The sequence below is a fragment of the Astyanax mexicanus genome, chromosome 18 (genome assembly GCF_023375975.1).
Source record: "Astyanax mexicanus isolate ESR-SI-001 chromosome 18, AstMex3_surface, whole genome shotgun sequence".
Taxonomy (NCBI): domain Eukaryota; kingdom Metazoa; phylum Chordata; class Actinopteri; order Characiformes; family Acestrorhamphidae; genus Astyanax; species Astyanax mexicanus.
Window position 1 is genome coordinate 3547699 of NC_064425.1, and position 18279 is coordinate 3565977.

At 36.9% G+C, this 18279-nt stretch overlaps 1 protein-coding gene across 4 annotated transcripts in view; it reads left to right on the forward strand.

Moving 5' to 3' along the window:
- Positions 1-14883, forward strand: part of sorl1 (sortilin-related receptor, L(DLR class) A repeats containing) — a 134684-nt gene extending 119801 nt beyond the window's left edge. Inside the window, exons 42-50 of one of the 4 annotated variants that reach the window (XR_007425249.1) lie at positions 670-786; positions 893-1057; positions 2008-2182; positions 4666-4772; positions 4857-5058; positions 5811-6023; positions 9128-11608; positions 12744-12865; positions 14739-14883. Coding sequence is in view for 1 of the 4 variants with exons in the window: in XM_022674963.2 (XP_022530684.2) it covers positions 670-786; positions 893-1057; positions 2008-2182; positions 4666-4772; positions 4857-5058; positions 5811-6023; positions 9128-9195 (1047 nt within the window). In the remaining 3 variants the exon portion in view is untranslated. Of the gene's footprint in view, positions 1-669; positions 787-892; positions 1058-2007; positions 2183-4665; positions 4773-4856; positions 5059-5810; positions 6024-9127; positions 12227-12743 lie in introns of those variants that run through there. The other 3 variants (XR_007425247.1, XR_007425248.1, XM_022674963.2) reach the window with 3 other exon arrangements.
- Positions 14884-18279: the final 3396 nt, after the last annotated feature.

Here is an 18279-nt window from a genome sequence, read left to right on the forward strand (position 1 = left end):
TAGGGTGATGTGGATCAGCACAAGGCTGCGTCTGTGAGCTGATGTATCAGAACCGAGTCACTGCTGCGTTTTCCTCCGAGCGTTAGCGCTGTGATGCTACTCGGCAATGCTACATCAGCAACAGTTCAAAAAGCGGCGGAGTCTGACTTCACATGTATCGGAGGAGGCGTGTGCTAGCCTTCACCCTCCTGGTGTTGGAGCATCACTAGTGATAGTGGGAGTCCTAATGAGTGAGTTGGGTAATTGATTGTGTAAATTGGGAAGAAAATGGGATAAGAATTAGAAATAAAATAAAATGGGGAAAAAAAATCAAAATTACTTTAGAGAGAAAAGCAAAAATGTCTAAACTTTAAATGGAGGCCAATAACACAAATAACACATGAATGAACTGCCATGCTGTTCCTAGCGCTGTTATTTAGATCCCATCCACAGGTTGATGTAGACACGGTGCTTTTCCTGATCGACTCGTTTTTTTTCAGAATATTTTCTTTTACTAGCTGCTGCAGACAATGGTTAAGGAGGTTGAGGAAGAGTTTCATCATGTTCAGCATCATAAACAACTCAGAGAGACCTACTGTATTTCTATTGTACAAAGAACAAGAAACGGAGGATTTTAGCAGAATAACACCTTTAATAAAACCTCATGTTTGTGTTTGTGTGTGTGTTCAGATGTATGGTGTGTTTTACGCCACCTCCTTCCTGGATCTTTACCGCCGGCCGCAGAGCGTGAACAGCAGCGGCAGCCTGATCGTCTCTGTGGAGAATGATGAGCAGTACCTCTTCCATGTAGGACACCACCTTCCCATCTTCACTTATGTCTAGACGAGCGGTTAAAGCAGTTAAAGCAGCCACATTCTGCAGGTACGCTGATGTTTCTTTATTTGCTGTACAGGTGAGGGTAATCGAGCCGTATCTGGGACCTCCGTCTGAGTCTGTTGTTGTGAAGATGATTCCTAATGAGAGACTTCCTCCTCGAAATCTGCACAAAGTGAGAGTGGAGAAGACCCAGGCCACGCTGAAGTGGCAGCCGCCATATGACACCCCTGGTGAACCTCTGGTAACAATACTGATTCATTTCTTTGTATCTTTGATTTATTGTGGGACCAGCTTTATATCATCGCTGTCCAATTAAAAACAAGTTTCTTCATTTTTGTGAATTTGTAGTTTAGTGTCAACATTTATTAATGAAAAAAGCAATAGAATTTCTCCAAAATGTCCTGAAATAACCTGTTTTTACATTGATAGTTAATGTTTTATCTCTCTCCTGTGAAGTTGGACAGCGATGATATAAACCTCTAGAAAAAATGAAGAGATCACTTCAGTTTCTGAATCAGTTTCTCTGATTTTGTTATTTATAGGTTTATGTTTGAGTAAAATTAACTTTGTTGTTTTATTCTATAAACTACAAAGAACTTTTCTCCCAAATTCCAAATAAAAATATCCTCATTTAGAGCATTTATTTACAGAAAATGAGAAATGGCTGAAACATACTAAAAAAAAATAAAAAAAGATGCAGAGCTTTCAGACCTCAAATAATGCAAAGAAAAAAAAACAAGTTCATATACATAAAGTTTTAAGAGTTCAGAAATCAATATTTGGTGGAATAACCCTTGGTGGTTTTTATTCACAGTTTTTTTTTAATGCTTCTTGCCATCATGTTCTCCTCCACCAGTCTTACACACTGTTTTTGGATAACTTTATGCTGCTTTACTCCTGGTGCAAAAAATCAAGCAGTTCAGTTTGGTGGTTTGATGGCTTGTGATCATCCATCTTCCTCTTGATTATATTCCAGAGGTTTTCAAATTGTTAAAATCAAAGAAACTCATTTTTAAATCATTTTTAAGTCGTCTCGTGGCACGTAAAAATCAGATCTGAGCCACATTGAACATAAAATCAGATTTAAGTAATTTTAGCCTGGTAATGTTAACATAGGCTTATTGGTCTACTGTTAACATTGAAGGTATTTGAAGGCAAAGCTTGTCTTATATATTTTATGTATTTGTGCAGACGTATGTGGTGCACGTGAGAGACGCGGTGAGGAAAACTGAACGTGATTATAAAGTGACGACTCAGAACAACACAGTAGAGTACTGTCTGAAGGGCCTGGAGCCCGGCGGACGCTACAGCATCACCGTCCGGCTGCGCAACATGAGCAAGGAGGCCACCTACACCCTCAACACAGGTACAAAACCCTCAATGTTTTTTTTGTCTGAACCCAACATGTTCTTAAAGGAGAACTCTGGTGTAAAATGGACTTTAGTTGTAGTAAAACATGATAAAAAGTTCTTATCTTTGATGAATAGCACACCTCCGCTCTCCCACAGCGTTCAGAGATCCAGAATTTTAACAGTTTGTCCAAAAACCCTTCAGACTGGGAGATACGGGGCATAATTTACCCTGCTGAATCCCTTTTTTACACCGTTATCCAGCTCAAAGTAGCTCCACACCTCCTTACTAGAATCTGAAGAGCCCTGACTTTTAAAACAAGGCATTAACAACTTAAAAAGTGCAGAAGAAGCTTATTAAAAACCATTGTTTACATCCTATAACACTAGCTTCAGCTCTGAGCGCCGCCATCTTTGTACTGATAATGTCTTAGACATATATATATACATAGACTCTGCATAGCCTGCCACACTATGTGGAGTCTATGTATTTATATGTCTATGACATCAGTACAGTGATGGCGGTGCTCGGAGCTGAAGCTAGCATTATAGGATGTAATCAGTGGTTTTTAATAAGCTTCTTCTGCACTTTTTAAGTTATTAATGCCTCATTTTAAATGTCAGGGCTCTCCGGATTCTAGTAAGGAGGTGTGGAGCTACTTTGAGCTGGATAACAGTGTAAAAAGTGATTTATTAGGGTAAATTATGCCCCGTATCTCCCAGTCTGAACGGTTTTTGGACAAACTGTTAAAATTCTGGATCTCTGAACGCTGTGGGAGAGCGGAGGTGTGCTATTCATCAAAGGTAAGAACTTTTTAGCATGTTTTACTACAACAAAAGTCCATTTTACACCAGAGTTCTCCTTTAAGTATCTGTCGAAGCAAAACACAGGCCTTTAGTGTCTAATATAGTCCTTAAATAGTCCTCATGCTTGATGGAGTCCAGCACTATCATCAGTTTCTAAACGCCCCTTAGAGCCTGGTACGGCCCTTAAATCCAATTACAGCCCTCAATACATCCCTGTAATGATTGTTAATCCAGTTTCACACATGCACCTTTTTTAAATATATAAATAAAGCCAAACAGAGAAGCTTTGAAATCCTCTTAAGATTGATGTGCAGTACAGTTTAATATTTCTGGAGTCTCAATAGTAGAAAAAATGATGTATAAGTTTTAATTTGTGGAGGAGAGACAACTGACATCAATACAACAAATAGGGTAAAAAATTGTGTATAAAACACGATATTTGGTTAAATGTCACTTAGCAAATTGCACCTTGTTGTTTAGACATTTTGGTAGCCATTAACAGACAGCTGGCAGAATTTATATAAAAGAATAGTCCATATATTTTACATTTTTAGGAGCTTTGAATTTGTAACTGTTTGTATTTAGTTAGTGTTAATCATCCTGCTGATGGTGTGAGGTTGGTTAGGAAGTCCTCCTTCTACATCATTGTATCCAGTTTCATTGGCAGCAAAACACTCCCACAGCATGTTGCTTCCACCACCATGTTTAACAGTTATGGTGAAACCCTGCACTGACTTGCGGAATGTGTGTGTAGGGTTCACATGCGTTCAATGTGGACATATAGTACTGTGTGGTAAAAATTAGGGGTGGGCGATACGGTCCTAAAATAATATTATGATATTTTCATGGTATTTTTGCGATACCAATAGTCGATCATAGTGGCAGTGCTTAGCCTGCTGGATCACTCAGAGCCCCAAAATGTTTTTTTTTTTTCTTTTACTTACTACTGTATTTATTAAGATAACATTTGTGTTAACACAGTTTCATATATTAGGCTAGCACCTCCTGTTCTGAAGTAAAGAAACAAACTTCATACATTCAAAATAACTTGGCTGATTAACTGCATAAAGGGTAGTCTGTCCTAAAGTTTCAAGTATCATAATCTCCATAATCACTCTGGATTTTGTAGTTTTTATAATTTTTTTAAATTATTATTGTAATAAAAAAATAATAAGAAGAATCATATCCTGCTAACGCAATAAACTGTATCAGGAGTGTTAGATTTTTGCACATTAAATGTATTTAATGTAAAATTATTTTATTAAGACTCATAGAAGACTAATAGAAATGTTTTGCATATATTTTGTTTTAATTACCTTATTCATACCTATCCATTTTTTTTAAATCAATCTTCATATTTGCTACTTTAATATTATTTGTATTACTACTACTATTATTCTCTTGATATTTGCTACTTTATTTAGTTTTCTCTTTGTCTTGCCATTTTATTGTCTATTATTTTTATTAATATATGTTGACTAGCACTTTAGGTTATATGCTATGTATGAAAAATGCTATCTGAAGCTAATATTATTACTATTATTCCTTTGATTTGTGTATGATGCAAACTAGGGTTGGGTGAAATGACAAAACACTGAATTAAAAAAAAAAAAACCCTGATGGGATAATTAGGGTTCGTACGATATGATTATTATAACTAATATTGTATCTTCTCTCTGTAACTCTGTCACAGTTCCTCTACCACCACCTGAAGCTCTCAAAATCCTGGCTGAGAATAACCGTGTGTTCCTCTTCTGGAAGAGTCTGGCTGTAAAGGAGAAAAGCTTTAACGAGAGTCGGGTAAGAACATCATCTACTGCTCTCACTGCTCCTCCCTTCTTTCTCTTCTTCCTGTGATGCTGATGATCTGCCGTTCCTCCACAGGGCTATGAGATCTATGTGCATGACAGCGTGAGTAACTCCACCACGTGGCTCGGGAACACCACAGAGACGTTTTTCTGGATCAGCAACCTGCTGCTGGGACACAACTACACGTTCTCAGTGAGGGCCAGCTGCCTGGTGAGCAACCAGCTGTGTGGAGAGTCTGCAGTGCTGCTGTATGATGAGCTGGGGTCCGGAGCAGCAGGTACTCTTTTTACCTTCTGAGCCTCTCTGTTGAGAGTAAAGTCCATACTAGAGTAACACAGAGTAACACAGGTACACCAGTCTGACTCCAGAAACCTTAGTAACTAGATCTTTAGCACATACAGCTCTGGAAAAAAATAGAGAGCACTTAAAAATTATGAATTTCTTTGATTTTACCAAATTGAAAACCTCTGACACAATTAAGAGGAAGATAGATGATCACAAGCCATCAAACCACCAAACTGAACTGCTCAAATTTTAATTTTATCAAGTTATCCAAAAGCAGTGTGTAAGACTGGTGGAGGAGAACATGATGCCAAGATGCATGAAAAAAACTGTGATTAAAAAACAGGGTTATTCCACCAAATATTGATTATTTCTGAACTCTTAAAACTTTATGAATATGAACTTGTTTTTTCTTTGCATTATTTGAGGTCTGAAAGCTCTGCATCTTTTTTTGTTATTTCAGCCATTTCTCATTTTCTGTAAATAAATGCTCTAAATGACTATTTTTATTTAGAATTTGGGAGAAATGTTGTCTGTAGTTTATAGAATAAAACAACAATGTTAATGTCCAACAACATAAGTATTAAACAGCAGGGATTTAACAAGAAAATGCTAACGTACTTTATGGAAAATATCCATTCTATTAATTATAACAGTGTGGGCTGATTATACTGTGAAACAGTAATTATTTACGTTGCTGACATCCTGTGTGTGTGTGTGTGTGTGTGTGTGTGTGTGTGTTTGTAGGTATTAATGACCCTGCAGCTCATTCAGCTCGTTCTGGTGACATGGCTGCGGTGGTGGTTCCGGTCCTGTTTATTCTGCTGCTGGGTGTGTGTGGGGGGCTGGTGGCTCTGTATGTGCGGCACAGGCGTCTCCAGCACAGCTTCACCGCCTTCGCCAACAGCCACTACAACTCCCGCCTCGGCTCCGCCATCTTCTCCTCCGGAGACGAGCTGGGTAAGAGCAGGAGGTCTCCTGTACACTCACACACTCTTATACACATTACACCCCCTGCAGTGCTGTCATATACAGTGGATTATAAAATGATTCATACCTTTATTCATAACTTTTCACATTTTTATTCACCTTACAACCACAAACTGATGTACTAATGTATTTTTATTAAGATTTTGTGATAAACCAACACAAAGTGGCACATAATTGTAAAGTCAAACAAAAATCATACATGGTTTTCAAAGTTTTAATTGATTATTAATCAGCCCTCCCTATATCAATACTTAGTATGGCTGCTTTTCACTAGAGACTGAGATTTTTGCAGATTCTTCTTTTATATATAAAACAGCTGAAGCTCAGTCAGGTTGGATGGAGAGCATCTGTGAACAGCAGTTTTCATGTGTCTCTTTTAGATTTAAGTCTTCAGGACTTCGACTGGGTCATTCTTTTTTTTTAACTTTATTTTTTATTGTCTTTTAACATACAAAGAACAAACAAACAAACAAAAAAAAACATAGAAGGCAGATCAGGCTTTTGACAAGGGTCATTTAAATGCTATACATATATTTATTTTAAGTAGACAATGAAATAAAGGCAAATCATGTGAAGATTTTTTTTTTGTTTAGACATTTTGGTAGCCATTAACAGACAGCTGGCAGAATTTATATAAAAGAATAGTCCATATATTTTACATTTTTAGGAGCTTTGAATTTGTAACTGTTTGTATTTAGTTAGTGTTAATCATCCTGCTGATGGTGTGAGGTTGGTTAGGAAGTCCTCCTTCTACTTCATTGTATCCAGTTTCATTGGCAGCAAAACACTCCCACAGCATGTTGCTTCCACCACCATGTTTAACAGTTATGGTGAAACCCTGCACTAACTAAAAAAAGAAGAGGTCTAAAATGCAAATTTCAATTTATGAATCAATGAAGTACGAGGCGTCGAGTGGTCCAGCTGTCTAAAGCGCTGCCACTATGAGCGGGAGGTCGCAGGTTCGAACCCCCGCTCATGCAGCTTTACCATCAAGCTGCCGGCGCTCAGAGGGAGCACAATTGGCTCTGCTCCCTCTGGGGTGGGTAGATGGCGCTCTCTCCCCATCACACTTAAGGTTGCACTGGGCGGCACGAGGGGTCTGTGAGCGGATGAATCAGAACCTAGCCGCTGTGCTTTCCTCCGAGCGCGCTGGCTGCTCAGGCAGTGATTCATCCGCAGCAGCTCAAAAAAAGGGGTGATTGACTTCACACGTGTCGGAGGAGGCGTGTGCTCGTCCGCATCCTCCAAGGGTCACGGGCGTCACCGGTGATGGGGACGCACAAAGGGGTGGGGCAATTGGATATCCAAATTGGGAGAAAATGGGGAAGAATCAGAAATAAAATCATTAAAAAAAAATTAATCAATGAAGTAAATCAGCTCAGAGCCAGGTAGGATTTCCAGTTTCTCCAGTATGTTTCAAATCTTTTAGCCGATTGTTTTAATGAAAAGGTCATTTTCTCCATGACATAAATGTCCTGAACAATTTCAACCCAATCAGAAAGAGTTGGGGATTCTTTACTCAGCTACTTTTTAGTTATTGCTTTTTTACTACCCGCTAATAGTATTTGTAACAAATATCTCTCTTGGTTTCTTAATTCGGCTGGTACATTTCCCAGATAAATGACACAAAAATTGAAATCAAGTTCGTAATTGAGTATTGATCTAATCTCCTTTACCACATCAACCCAATATGCAGAAATGTTTGGGCAATCCCAAAATATGTGGAAAGGACCAGCAGACATATTGCCACACATCCTCCAGCACTGACCATGTGCAGGGTTGGTGCTTTGTACCTTTTTGATATTTGGAGTTATACAAAAAATCTTAAAATATTTTTCCAAGTAAATTCCCTCCACAGGCTTGAGCTAGAGGTAGTAGACAATGTCCTACATATATGTTTGTCCAATCATCCCCTTGTTAATATTATGTTAACCTCTTTTGTCGACTGGGCCATTCAAAAATGAGGTAAAAAAATCTTAGTCTCTAGATGTGAAAGCTGGGAGATACCATAGACTGTGTATAGCTGGACAGAGCATCGTCTCTCAAAAGTGAAGCCACCACAGGTTGGGCGCCCCCTGCTGTTCGGTTTCAGAAAGCCGTGTAACCCCACCCATCCCCATAGGTTTCAATGGCAAAACAGAACAACTTTCAAACACGTTTTTTTCTAATATACTGTAATTCTAGCTCCATTATTTAAATGCAGCAGCTAGTGTAACCTCTGCTTATATTGTTAAATTTTTATATCCCCACAGAATTCGTTTTTTAAAACGTTATTGAGCTCTATTCAAAAAAGGTGTGGTTATTGTAAAAGGGCTGGTTAAGGGCGGGACCAATAACAGACCGTCAGCTCCGCTCCGCCCCGCTCTGCAGCCTGTGACCTCGAGGCAGCCCTCAGGGGCGGGGTTATTTAAATGAGTAGTCTACTCTCCACAGTCTTTCTCCCTCCGCTGGTCTCTACTGCGCAGATTCGGGTTTCAGGATCGCCAACATGGCGGAAGATTTTGGCTTCATTTTCATTGAATGAATGGGAACGGCGACACGGCGTCCATCTTTTTTTACAGTCTCTGGGAGAGACAAACCAAAAGACTTGCATCTGTAACTTTAGTGAAAGGTGTCTCTACTAAGTATAAAATCTCAAATATAGAGTGCTGAATACTTTTGCAGGTCACACTTTTGAAAACCATACAGGGCCATCTCAAAAAATTGAATATCTTTGAAAAGTTACTTTATTTCAGTAATTCAGTTCTATTTTAAGCCTTTACTTCTTTTATTATTGATGATCAAGGCTTATACAATAAAATAAATAAACACTTAAAATAGATCACTCTGTGTGTAATAAATCTATATAATATACGATAATGAGTTTCACATTTTGAACTGAATTACTGAAATAAAGTAACTTTTCGAAGATATTCTAATTTTTTGAGATGGCCCTGTATATCATATTTTCATTCCACAATAATGTGCTGCTTTGTGTTGGTCTATCACTTAAAATCTATGAATACTTTCACATGCCAATGTATTTGCACATAGAATTCAGTCCTAATGTTTTTTATTTTTTCCCTTTTCTAAAGGTGATGACGACGAGGATGCACCAATGATCAGTGGCTTTTCAGACGATGTTCCCATGGTGATAGCGTAGTGAGGCTCTCAGTTCCTGAAGATCACCCTCTCCTCCATCTATCCTCCATCTCTTTCTCTCCCTCCCTCCATCCCTCCCTTTCCCCATCTTACCTCGTTCTTCAGGTGTGTCCTTCCCGGCACGCCGTCCCGCCCCCTCCCGCTTAGGATTTCAGGATCCAGAGGAAGAAAGGAGAAAACAAAGTGAAAGAGATATTTTTTAAATCTAAGATGCACTTTTTTCGGATGCGCAATAACTTATTTTTTTATAGATATTATACTGTTTGTGGGTGATGGACTCGGTAGGTGAGAGAGGGAGGAGAAAAAAAAAACGACAAAAGAAAACGGAAGCGAAGCTGTGAAGAAGTTTATCAGCTGGACTCAGTGAACAGGGAAAAAAGACCCTTTAGTGAATCACCGACTCACAAACACACTGGACCATTGCGTGTCTTAAAAAGCCAAAATGAGCACCTATACACCGGATCATCCAGCGCAAAAAAACAAGAACAAAATTATATATATATATAAATAAATCACACATGTACAAATGGAAATAAATGTACGAATGAATGCTGATCTCATTTAAAACAAACAAAAAAAAAACACACAAAAGGGAAAGAGGTACTCGGGCTGTTGACAGTGAATTGCACAGAATTTTTGATTATGTATAATTTTGTTGTGTCACTTTGTCAGTAGACATGTAGATTAGACCACGGTACCTTTTAACATTATCATTATTTTCTAATTTTCTTTTTTTTGTTTTTAATCGTCTGTTTAACATATCTCTTCAGAACCTGTACAGGTACATTATTTCTCTGATTGTTGAAAATGTGAAAAACAGTTATTTTTCATTATTTTCTGGCTATAATTCTAAAAAAAAAACACTGTAAAGCCCTGTCTAAATAGGATTAGTTTTATGTAAGGAGGTGGAGTTATGTATTTTTAATATAGGACATCTACTAAATATATGATCGATTTACAAGAGATACGAAGGCTCTGTATAAATTACTAAAATGGGAGTAGCTACTTGATTTATGCAGTCACCTCCAGAAACATGTGAACTTATAACCCACTTATAGTACTGTATTTTTCACACATACATAAGGCACACTGGATTATAAGGTGCATTTTAAGAGACACTATAAGGAACTTCTTATTTAGCTGGTCTTGCTAAGCTAAGTAAACAAAACTGTATTAAAAAATAAAGTTTAAAATTAAAGTCTTTTAAAGTTTACTTGGGTGAGTAAAGCTCTTCTGTTTACTTACAGTAAACTTAGTGCTGGAGAAATCTGCAAATCTAAGTCTGGAGCATTAGCGTTAGCAGCTAACTGCTCCAGCAGTGCTAGCCGGGGTTAGCAGCAGGCTACAGTCCAATAATACTCACCTCTGAACAGGAAAAGAATGGTTAGCGGCTAATGCTAATGCTACTCCAGCAGGCTTTACTGCTCCTTAATACCTGACTGATAGAATTCATATATAAAACAGAGTGGATTATAAAGAGAACTGACAATTATTGGAAAATTAAAGGATTTTAAGTGCACCTTATAGTGCAAAAAAATGTGGAAATGATCAAATGTTAGTTTAAAAAGTAAAAAAAAAAAATAGCTGCTAGCATAGAGATTGGCCTAAGGCCTTAATAACCCACATAATTTGTGCTTCTGTACTTTAGAAAAAAAAAGAAAAAAAAAACTCCTTTTTTTTTTTTTTTTTTTGCAGTTTTTGGCAGAAAATGACCCATATTTTGGTTCACACAGAATTTATACAACCTGAGGTGATTTTTACGGTTCGTTTTACAGAAATTAAACAGGATTAAAATTACTGAGGATGTCTAATAATATATAAATTACTTTTTTAATACTTTACTCCACCTCCCAATGTAAAACTAATCCTATTCGAACAGGGCTCAAGCCATATAAGAATGACCTGCAGATGCTTCTCTCTATCTTGTCAGAAATTGTTCCCTGGCTTTTGTCAGTTACTGTATTGAGAAGGTCTTCTGGAGAAACAGATAGTACAGAACTTCTTTAAATGGCACTGTTTATTTTATTTTATTTTTTACCGTTGCTTTTTATTGTTTTGTCTTTTATTTCCATCATGTAAGTAATGCTGAAACTGTTAGAAGCATCCCATTTGCTGTTAATGTGTCAGTCTTTTGATGCTCTCAGGGAACTGGGTGTGTGTGTGTGTGTGTGTGTGTGTGTGTATAATATGTGTGTGTACAGCATTAGGGCATGGTACCAGCGTTTTGCAGCCTGTGCAGTGGTGTGTGTGTGTGTGTGTGTGTGTGTGTGTTTCTCTCTGAGGCAGTCAAGCAGTACAGTGGCTTTGTGTAAAGCACCAAGGCTTTGTTGCAGCGTCTCGTGCCAAACGGACAGAAAAGTGGAGGAGAGAAAAAGGACAGATCAGCCTTCAGAGACCACGCTGACCGTGCTGAGGTGCATTAGAATGGAAATGTTATAAGACAGTCCACCAGTAGCTCACTTTTTTTTTTTTTTTGTTCCACTCCTTCATTTTCAAAGATTGCATTTGTTAGAAAATATACAGCTCTGGAAAAAAACTGAGAGCACATACAATTGATGAGTTTCTTTGATTTTACCAAATTGAAAAGCTCTGGAATATAATCAAGAGGAAGATGGATGATCACAAACCATCAAACCACCAAACTGAACTGCTTGAATTTTTGCACCAGGAGTAAAGCAGCATAAAGTTATCCAAAAGCAGTGTGTAAGACTGGTGGAGGAGAACATGATGCATGAAAAAACTTGTAATTATTGTACTGCAAATATTGATTTCTGAACTCTTAATTCTGATTTTCTGCAAATAAATGCTCTAAATGAGAATATTTTTATTTGGAATTTGGGCGAAATGTTGTCTGTAGTTTATAGAATAAAACAACAATGTTAATTTAACCCAAACATAAACCTATAAATAGTAAAATCAGGGAAACTGATTCAGAAACTCAATGCTTCCCAATGAAAATGAAAAAAAAAAAATCAACTTTACAGGAGCAAGAAAAAACATTGAATAGTGTTCTATTTCTAGAGCGTTTTTTTTTTGCAAAAAATGAGAAATGAAAATAACAAAAAAAGATGAAAGAGTTTTCAGACCTCAAATAATGCAAAGAAAACAAGTTTATGTTCATAAAGTTTTAAGAGTTCAGAAATCAATATTTGGTGGAATAATCCTGGTTTTTAATCACAGTTTTCATGCATCTTGGCATCATGTTCTCCTCCACCAGTCTTACACACTGCTTTTGGATAACTTTATGCTGCTTTACTCCTGGTGCAAAAATTCAAGGAGTTCAGTTTGGTTTGATGGTTTGTGATCATCCATCTTCCTCTTGATTATATTCCAGAGATTTTCAATTTGGTAAAATCAAAGAAACTCATCATTTTTAAGTGGTTAAATCTTCTTTTAAAATATGCAGCTGTTGAACACAAAAGAAGTGTGCGATATGGTGGAAGCCCATAAGTCTCGGGTACTGCTCACATGGTTCGTTCTTGAATGTATTTTAATGTCAATGTTGAATTTTTCATTTGTATTTTTTTTTTCTTTTTTTTTAATTGTTAGTGTTGGAAGTAATGTGGAAACTGAAGATCACACTGATCGTGAAACCCATCTCCCTCTTCCCTGCATGCAGAAATATCTATTACCCACGCTGCACCAGGTCCAGGCGTTTAGATTAGAGTCAGGTACGACGGTTAAGAATAGACTTTAATTCACTCATATCATAGCGTACCTGAACTAAAACAAAGCTCAGTTATGAGGTCACCTAATCTGCAGCATCAGCAGTGACCTCACACTTTTTAGTAATAATGACCTCATGTAATTAATGACCTCACACTTTCACACAGTAATTGTTTTAAGTGTTGCTGCAAGCCAATAAGCTAGCCTCATCATCGGGACGTGTGTGATGATTAAAGCCCTATCCGGACGGGATTAGTTTCTCGGGGGGACGTCTGTTTAAAAAAAAAATATATATATATATATTTACTCTTTTACTCAGTGATAAAACTCTTGCATCCGGACTAAAATTGAAAAAAAAAACAGGAGGAACAGTGAGGTTTCTCGGTCACATGACGTAGCGTTCAGTAGCACCTCCATTTCCACTCGCTGTTGTGTTTTACATGGATTTCCGTGGAAACGCGCATCCAAAGTGTCATAGTGTAATTATGGTGTGTGGAAGTGGACAAATTGGTAACACTTTAAGTGTTGACTAACTAACATGAATTAATGCATTAGTTACCATGAACAAGACATGAGGTAATACATTAACAATGCCTAGGTAATGTCAATTGAACACATTACAACAGCATTAATTAATGACACTTTCACTGGAAATAAATCATAAATCATATATTTTTTTTTAAATAGTGTTAACTAATGTTAGTTAAACAACTAATAACTGCTTTAGTCAGTTTTTTTAGACTTCTTGTCATTTGCTAACGTACTGCAGTTATGCATACATTAATTGTTAAATATATTAATAAAAAAAATTGTTATAAATATAATCAGCTGTGATAAAACTTATGCAGTGTTAGCCAGTTACTTTTTTATATACTAAAGTCCATTAACTAATATAATATTTTTTATTTTTAAAACATTAAATGATTACAGTATGCATAACTGCAGTACGTAAGCAAATGACAAGAAGATTAACTAATTCAGTTGCTACTTGTTTACCTAACATTAGCTAACACTATTAATAAAGTATATGATGTATTATTCATCTTAACAAATGCTTCACTTATAATGTCAGTTTATCTACATTTCCTGTGAAATTGAAATTAATTAATTAATGCTGTTGTAATGTGTTTAATTAACATTATCTAAGCATTGTTAATGTATTACCTAATGTCTTGTTCATGGTAACTAATGCATTAATTTAATAATTCATGTTAGTTAGTCAACACTAAATGTAAAGTGTTACCAAAGTTATTTTATTAAACGCGAGGAGACGAAACTCAGATGAGAGTCCGGACGGGACTAAAATTACTGGAGGACCACGAGGAAGAGTTCAGAGAAAAACAGGAGATAATTCAGCCTGGTACATGGTCGTTCTGGACAGGAATAAAATCACAGAGGATAAAAACCCCCATAAAAGATAAAATTACTTAGTCCGGATAGGGCTTTAGATGAGTTTGCATTGCTTTTTGATTTTCATTTTTTTTTATTATTAATTTAATTAATTTTGTTTCCGGGGGCGGAGCCTTACAGACAGAGCTGTACAGTAACTGTAGGCTAGAAACGGCAGGAGTTTCAAACAATCTTGTCTCACTTATTTTAAATATGTTTGCCATGAATGCCTTATTAGCAACAGCTTGAGTCGTGTCAGTAAAATCATACATCTTGTTCATGACCACAGAAAACCACGTGTAAAAACATGGAAATGTATATTCACCTCTGCTTCAGGCATTTTGTGTAACAGTGAGGAACTATGCTGTTTTTATTTTATTTTCTTTATTAATTGTCTTCACTCACACCATCTCTGTGGCTCTGTGTGTAATAACTAATGTCTAAACTCCACTCGCTGTCTTGTTGTAAAAGTTTTTTTTAATTTCACAGTAATGGCATTGGACACATTGGCCATGTATTGGTTGGATCCTGCTTGCCTATGGAGGGATTTACAGACATGAATCTTATGAAGAGGAACAGTCTGAGGGGTTTTAAGAACCACTTATACTAAAATAAACATGCTGAAACTGTTGAATCAGTCTGCTCTCGCTCTGCATGTATAACAGATTATATTCTTACACTCACTTCACCCTAAGCCTCAGTCAACACTCAGACCTCACTATTAACATGTTTAGACCCATCACTACGGCTGCATCAATACCCGTATGTCTCGAAAAGAGATGTTCACAAGTCTTGTTTTTGTATGTCCAAGTCCAGTCTTAAGTCTTTGTATGGTGAGACTTGGTCAAGTCTTTGTTCCAGTCAATTCCAGTCTTAAATACTTGGTCATACGTCTACGTTAAGTCTCTGGTCTTTGTGGGGGTGAGACTTAGACTTGTGAACAAAGACTAGAGACCTGACCAAGTCACTTCTCACAAAGATTTGAGACTTGACCAAATCTCACCCCACAAAGCTGTGAGACTTATCTTGGACAAAGACTAGAGACTTGACCAAGTTAAGTCTCAGGTCTTTGTGGGGTGAGACTTGGTCTCTCAAGTCTTTGGTCATAAGTCATAAGTAAAGTCTCTGGTCTTTGTGGGTTGAGACTTGGACTTGTGAACAAAGACTAGAGACTTGACCAAGTTAAGTCTTGAGTCTTTGTGAGATGAGGCTTGTTCAAGTTCAAGTCTTTGGTCACAAATTTAAGTATTTGGTAAAAAGTCCAAGTCCAATCTCAAGTTAAGTCTCATGTCTTTGGTCACATGTACAAGTCCAGTCTCAAGTCTTGGGTAATGATTCCAATTCCAGTCTCAAGTTTTTGGTCATAAGTCTAAGTTAAGTCTAAAGTCTTTGTGGGGAGAGACTTGGTCATGTCTTAAGTCTTTGTTTAAAAAGTCCAAGTTAAGTCTCTGGTCTTTGTGGGGTGAGACTTGGACTAGAGACTTGACCAAATCTCACCCCACAAAGCAGTGAGACTTTTCTTGGACTTGTAAACTAAGACTAAAGAATTGACCAAGTTAAGTCTCAGGTCTTTGTGTGGTTAGACTTGGTCAAGTCTCAAGTCTTTGGTTACAAAACCAGGTCCAGGCTTAAGTCTCTGGTTACAATTCCAAGTTAAGTCTCAAGTCTTTGTGTGGTGAGACTTTGTCAAGTCTCAAGTGTTTGGTAAAAAGTCCAGTCTTAAGTTAATTCTCATATCTTCGGTCACGATTCCAAGTCAGGTTTTTCTTCAGAGAACCGGAGTCTTACAGTCCTTACGGACTCTTTCTTACTGTACCCTCTACAGTATATACGATATGTATATATATATAGACATAGATATATAGATATAGATATATATATATATATATATATATATATATATATATATATATAAATAAATAAATATATATATATATATATATAAATAAATAAATATATATATATATATATATAAATAAATAAATATATATATATATATATATAAATAAATATATATATATATATATGATAAATCCATTACACCACATAATGTAGCACATACCACACAATAACCTTTATAGTCCGGGGTCAAAAATAATATATTATACAGCAAAATCAACAGCTACTCAATCCCATAAAAAAAAAAAACACAGTGCTGTTGGTTGCGACCATCCACAATCTAGACCTAAGCCATCCACAATCTAGACCTAAGCCATCCACAATCTAGACCTAAGCCATCCACAATCTAGACCTAAGCCATCCACAATCTAGACCTAAGCCATCCACAATCTGTCAGTAGATTTCTTGCCTTGAAATTTAACATGTATATTCTACAAAAAAAATAAAATAATAATAACTTCAAAGTTATACATCAGTGTATTGATCCACTATATAAATATATAAGAGTATCTGAAGATCCTTTAAAGAAAGTCCTTAAAATTGTCTTATAATTATTTTTTCTAAAAAAAAAATTTCAATTTTTTTTTTGTTTGTTTTTGCATATTTAATAGATTTGCGGTGTTCCTATCAGAAGTTCCTCACTATTAATACGCCAAGAATATTGCCCTGAAATTTGAATGTTCTGATACAGTTGCAAGAAAAGTATGTGAGTCCTTTGGGATTATACTTGGATTTCTGCATAAATTGGTAATTAAATGTGTTCTGATCTTCATCTAAGTCTTCATCTAAACTGTTTTATTGAACACATGTTAACATTCACAGTGAGGGGGAAAAAGTATGTGAACCTTTGGATTTATAAACTGGATGACCAGCAAAAACCTCAACCAAACGTTTGATCATTTTGCGCTGTGCTCTTACAGTCATCTTTACAGGACTTTACCACGCCTAAGGAGAGTAGCAGCAACAGTGCTGAACTTTCTCCATTTGTAGAGCGTCTGTCTTACCGTGGACACATGAACATCAAAGCTTTTAGAGATACTTTTGTAACTCTTTCCAGCTTCATGAAAGTCAACAATTCTTGAAAGCAGGTCTTCTGAGAGCTTGATCTTTTGTGCGAGGCATGATTCACATCAAGCAATGCTTCTTAAGAACAGCAAACTCAAAACTGGCAGCTTTAACCAACACATCCGATCTTATCACATCCTGACTCCAATTTGCTCTTAGAAAAGTCATTAGTCTAGGGGTTCACATACTTTTTGCCCACTCACTGTGAATGTTAACAGGATGTGTTCAATGTGTTTTATTTGGTTTTAGTTTAAGTAGACTGTGTTTGTCTATTGTTGGGACTTAGATGAAGATCAGAACACATTTAATCACCAATTTATGCAGAAATCCAAGTAATTTCAAATGATTCACATACTTTTTCATGCAACTGTATTTGTCCTATTTAAGTTTTTTTTGGCACCAAATTTTATACGCCCAAAATAAGTATACTAAATTATGTTTTATAAAAAATAAAAAATAAAAAGTTGGACTAGCTGTTCAAGATCTACATCTTCCCATCACTGGAAGCGGAAAAAGGCAAGGAGAGGAGAAGGAGGAGAGGGAAAGGAGGGAAAGCAAAGCAGACAGCCGTTATTTGGGTGTTTGAAGAAGCAGATCGGGTGGCTCATGTTTATTCACGAGGTGGCTCTGCTTGGGTTGCAGTTCTAGCAGCATGTTTGGAGGGGGAACGGCCTCCTGCTGTACAGCCTGTTCCTGTGTCTGTTTATTTAAACTCATCCGCCTTTATTTATTCTCACGTCTTGCTCTCCCACCCGGAGCCCAGAGAAGCAGCTTATGCTCCTGCACCACACGGACAGACAGACCAATCAGAGACGGCGGTCTGTCAGTCAGCGCGCTGCCTCTGTAAATAAATCCTAACACATTCTGCCACCCTTCCTCTGTGAGGAGTGTGTTAACTGGGATTACATATGAGTGAGCCGTAACGTTGATAGATGACCTTTATTTGTTTGGGATTGGAACCCAAAATCAGGCCTTAGTTATATATATAAAAAAAAATAAAAATACATGACAAATATTATGACGGATATCTAAAAGAGTGTTCTAAACTTTACTGTATATCCTACTT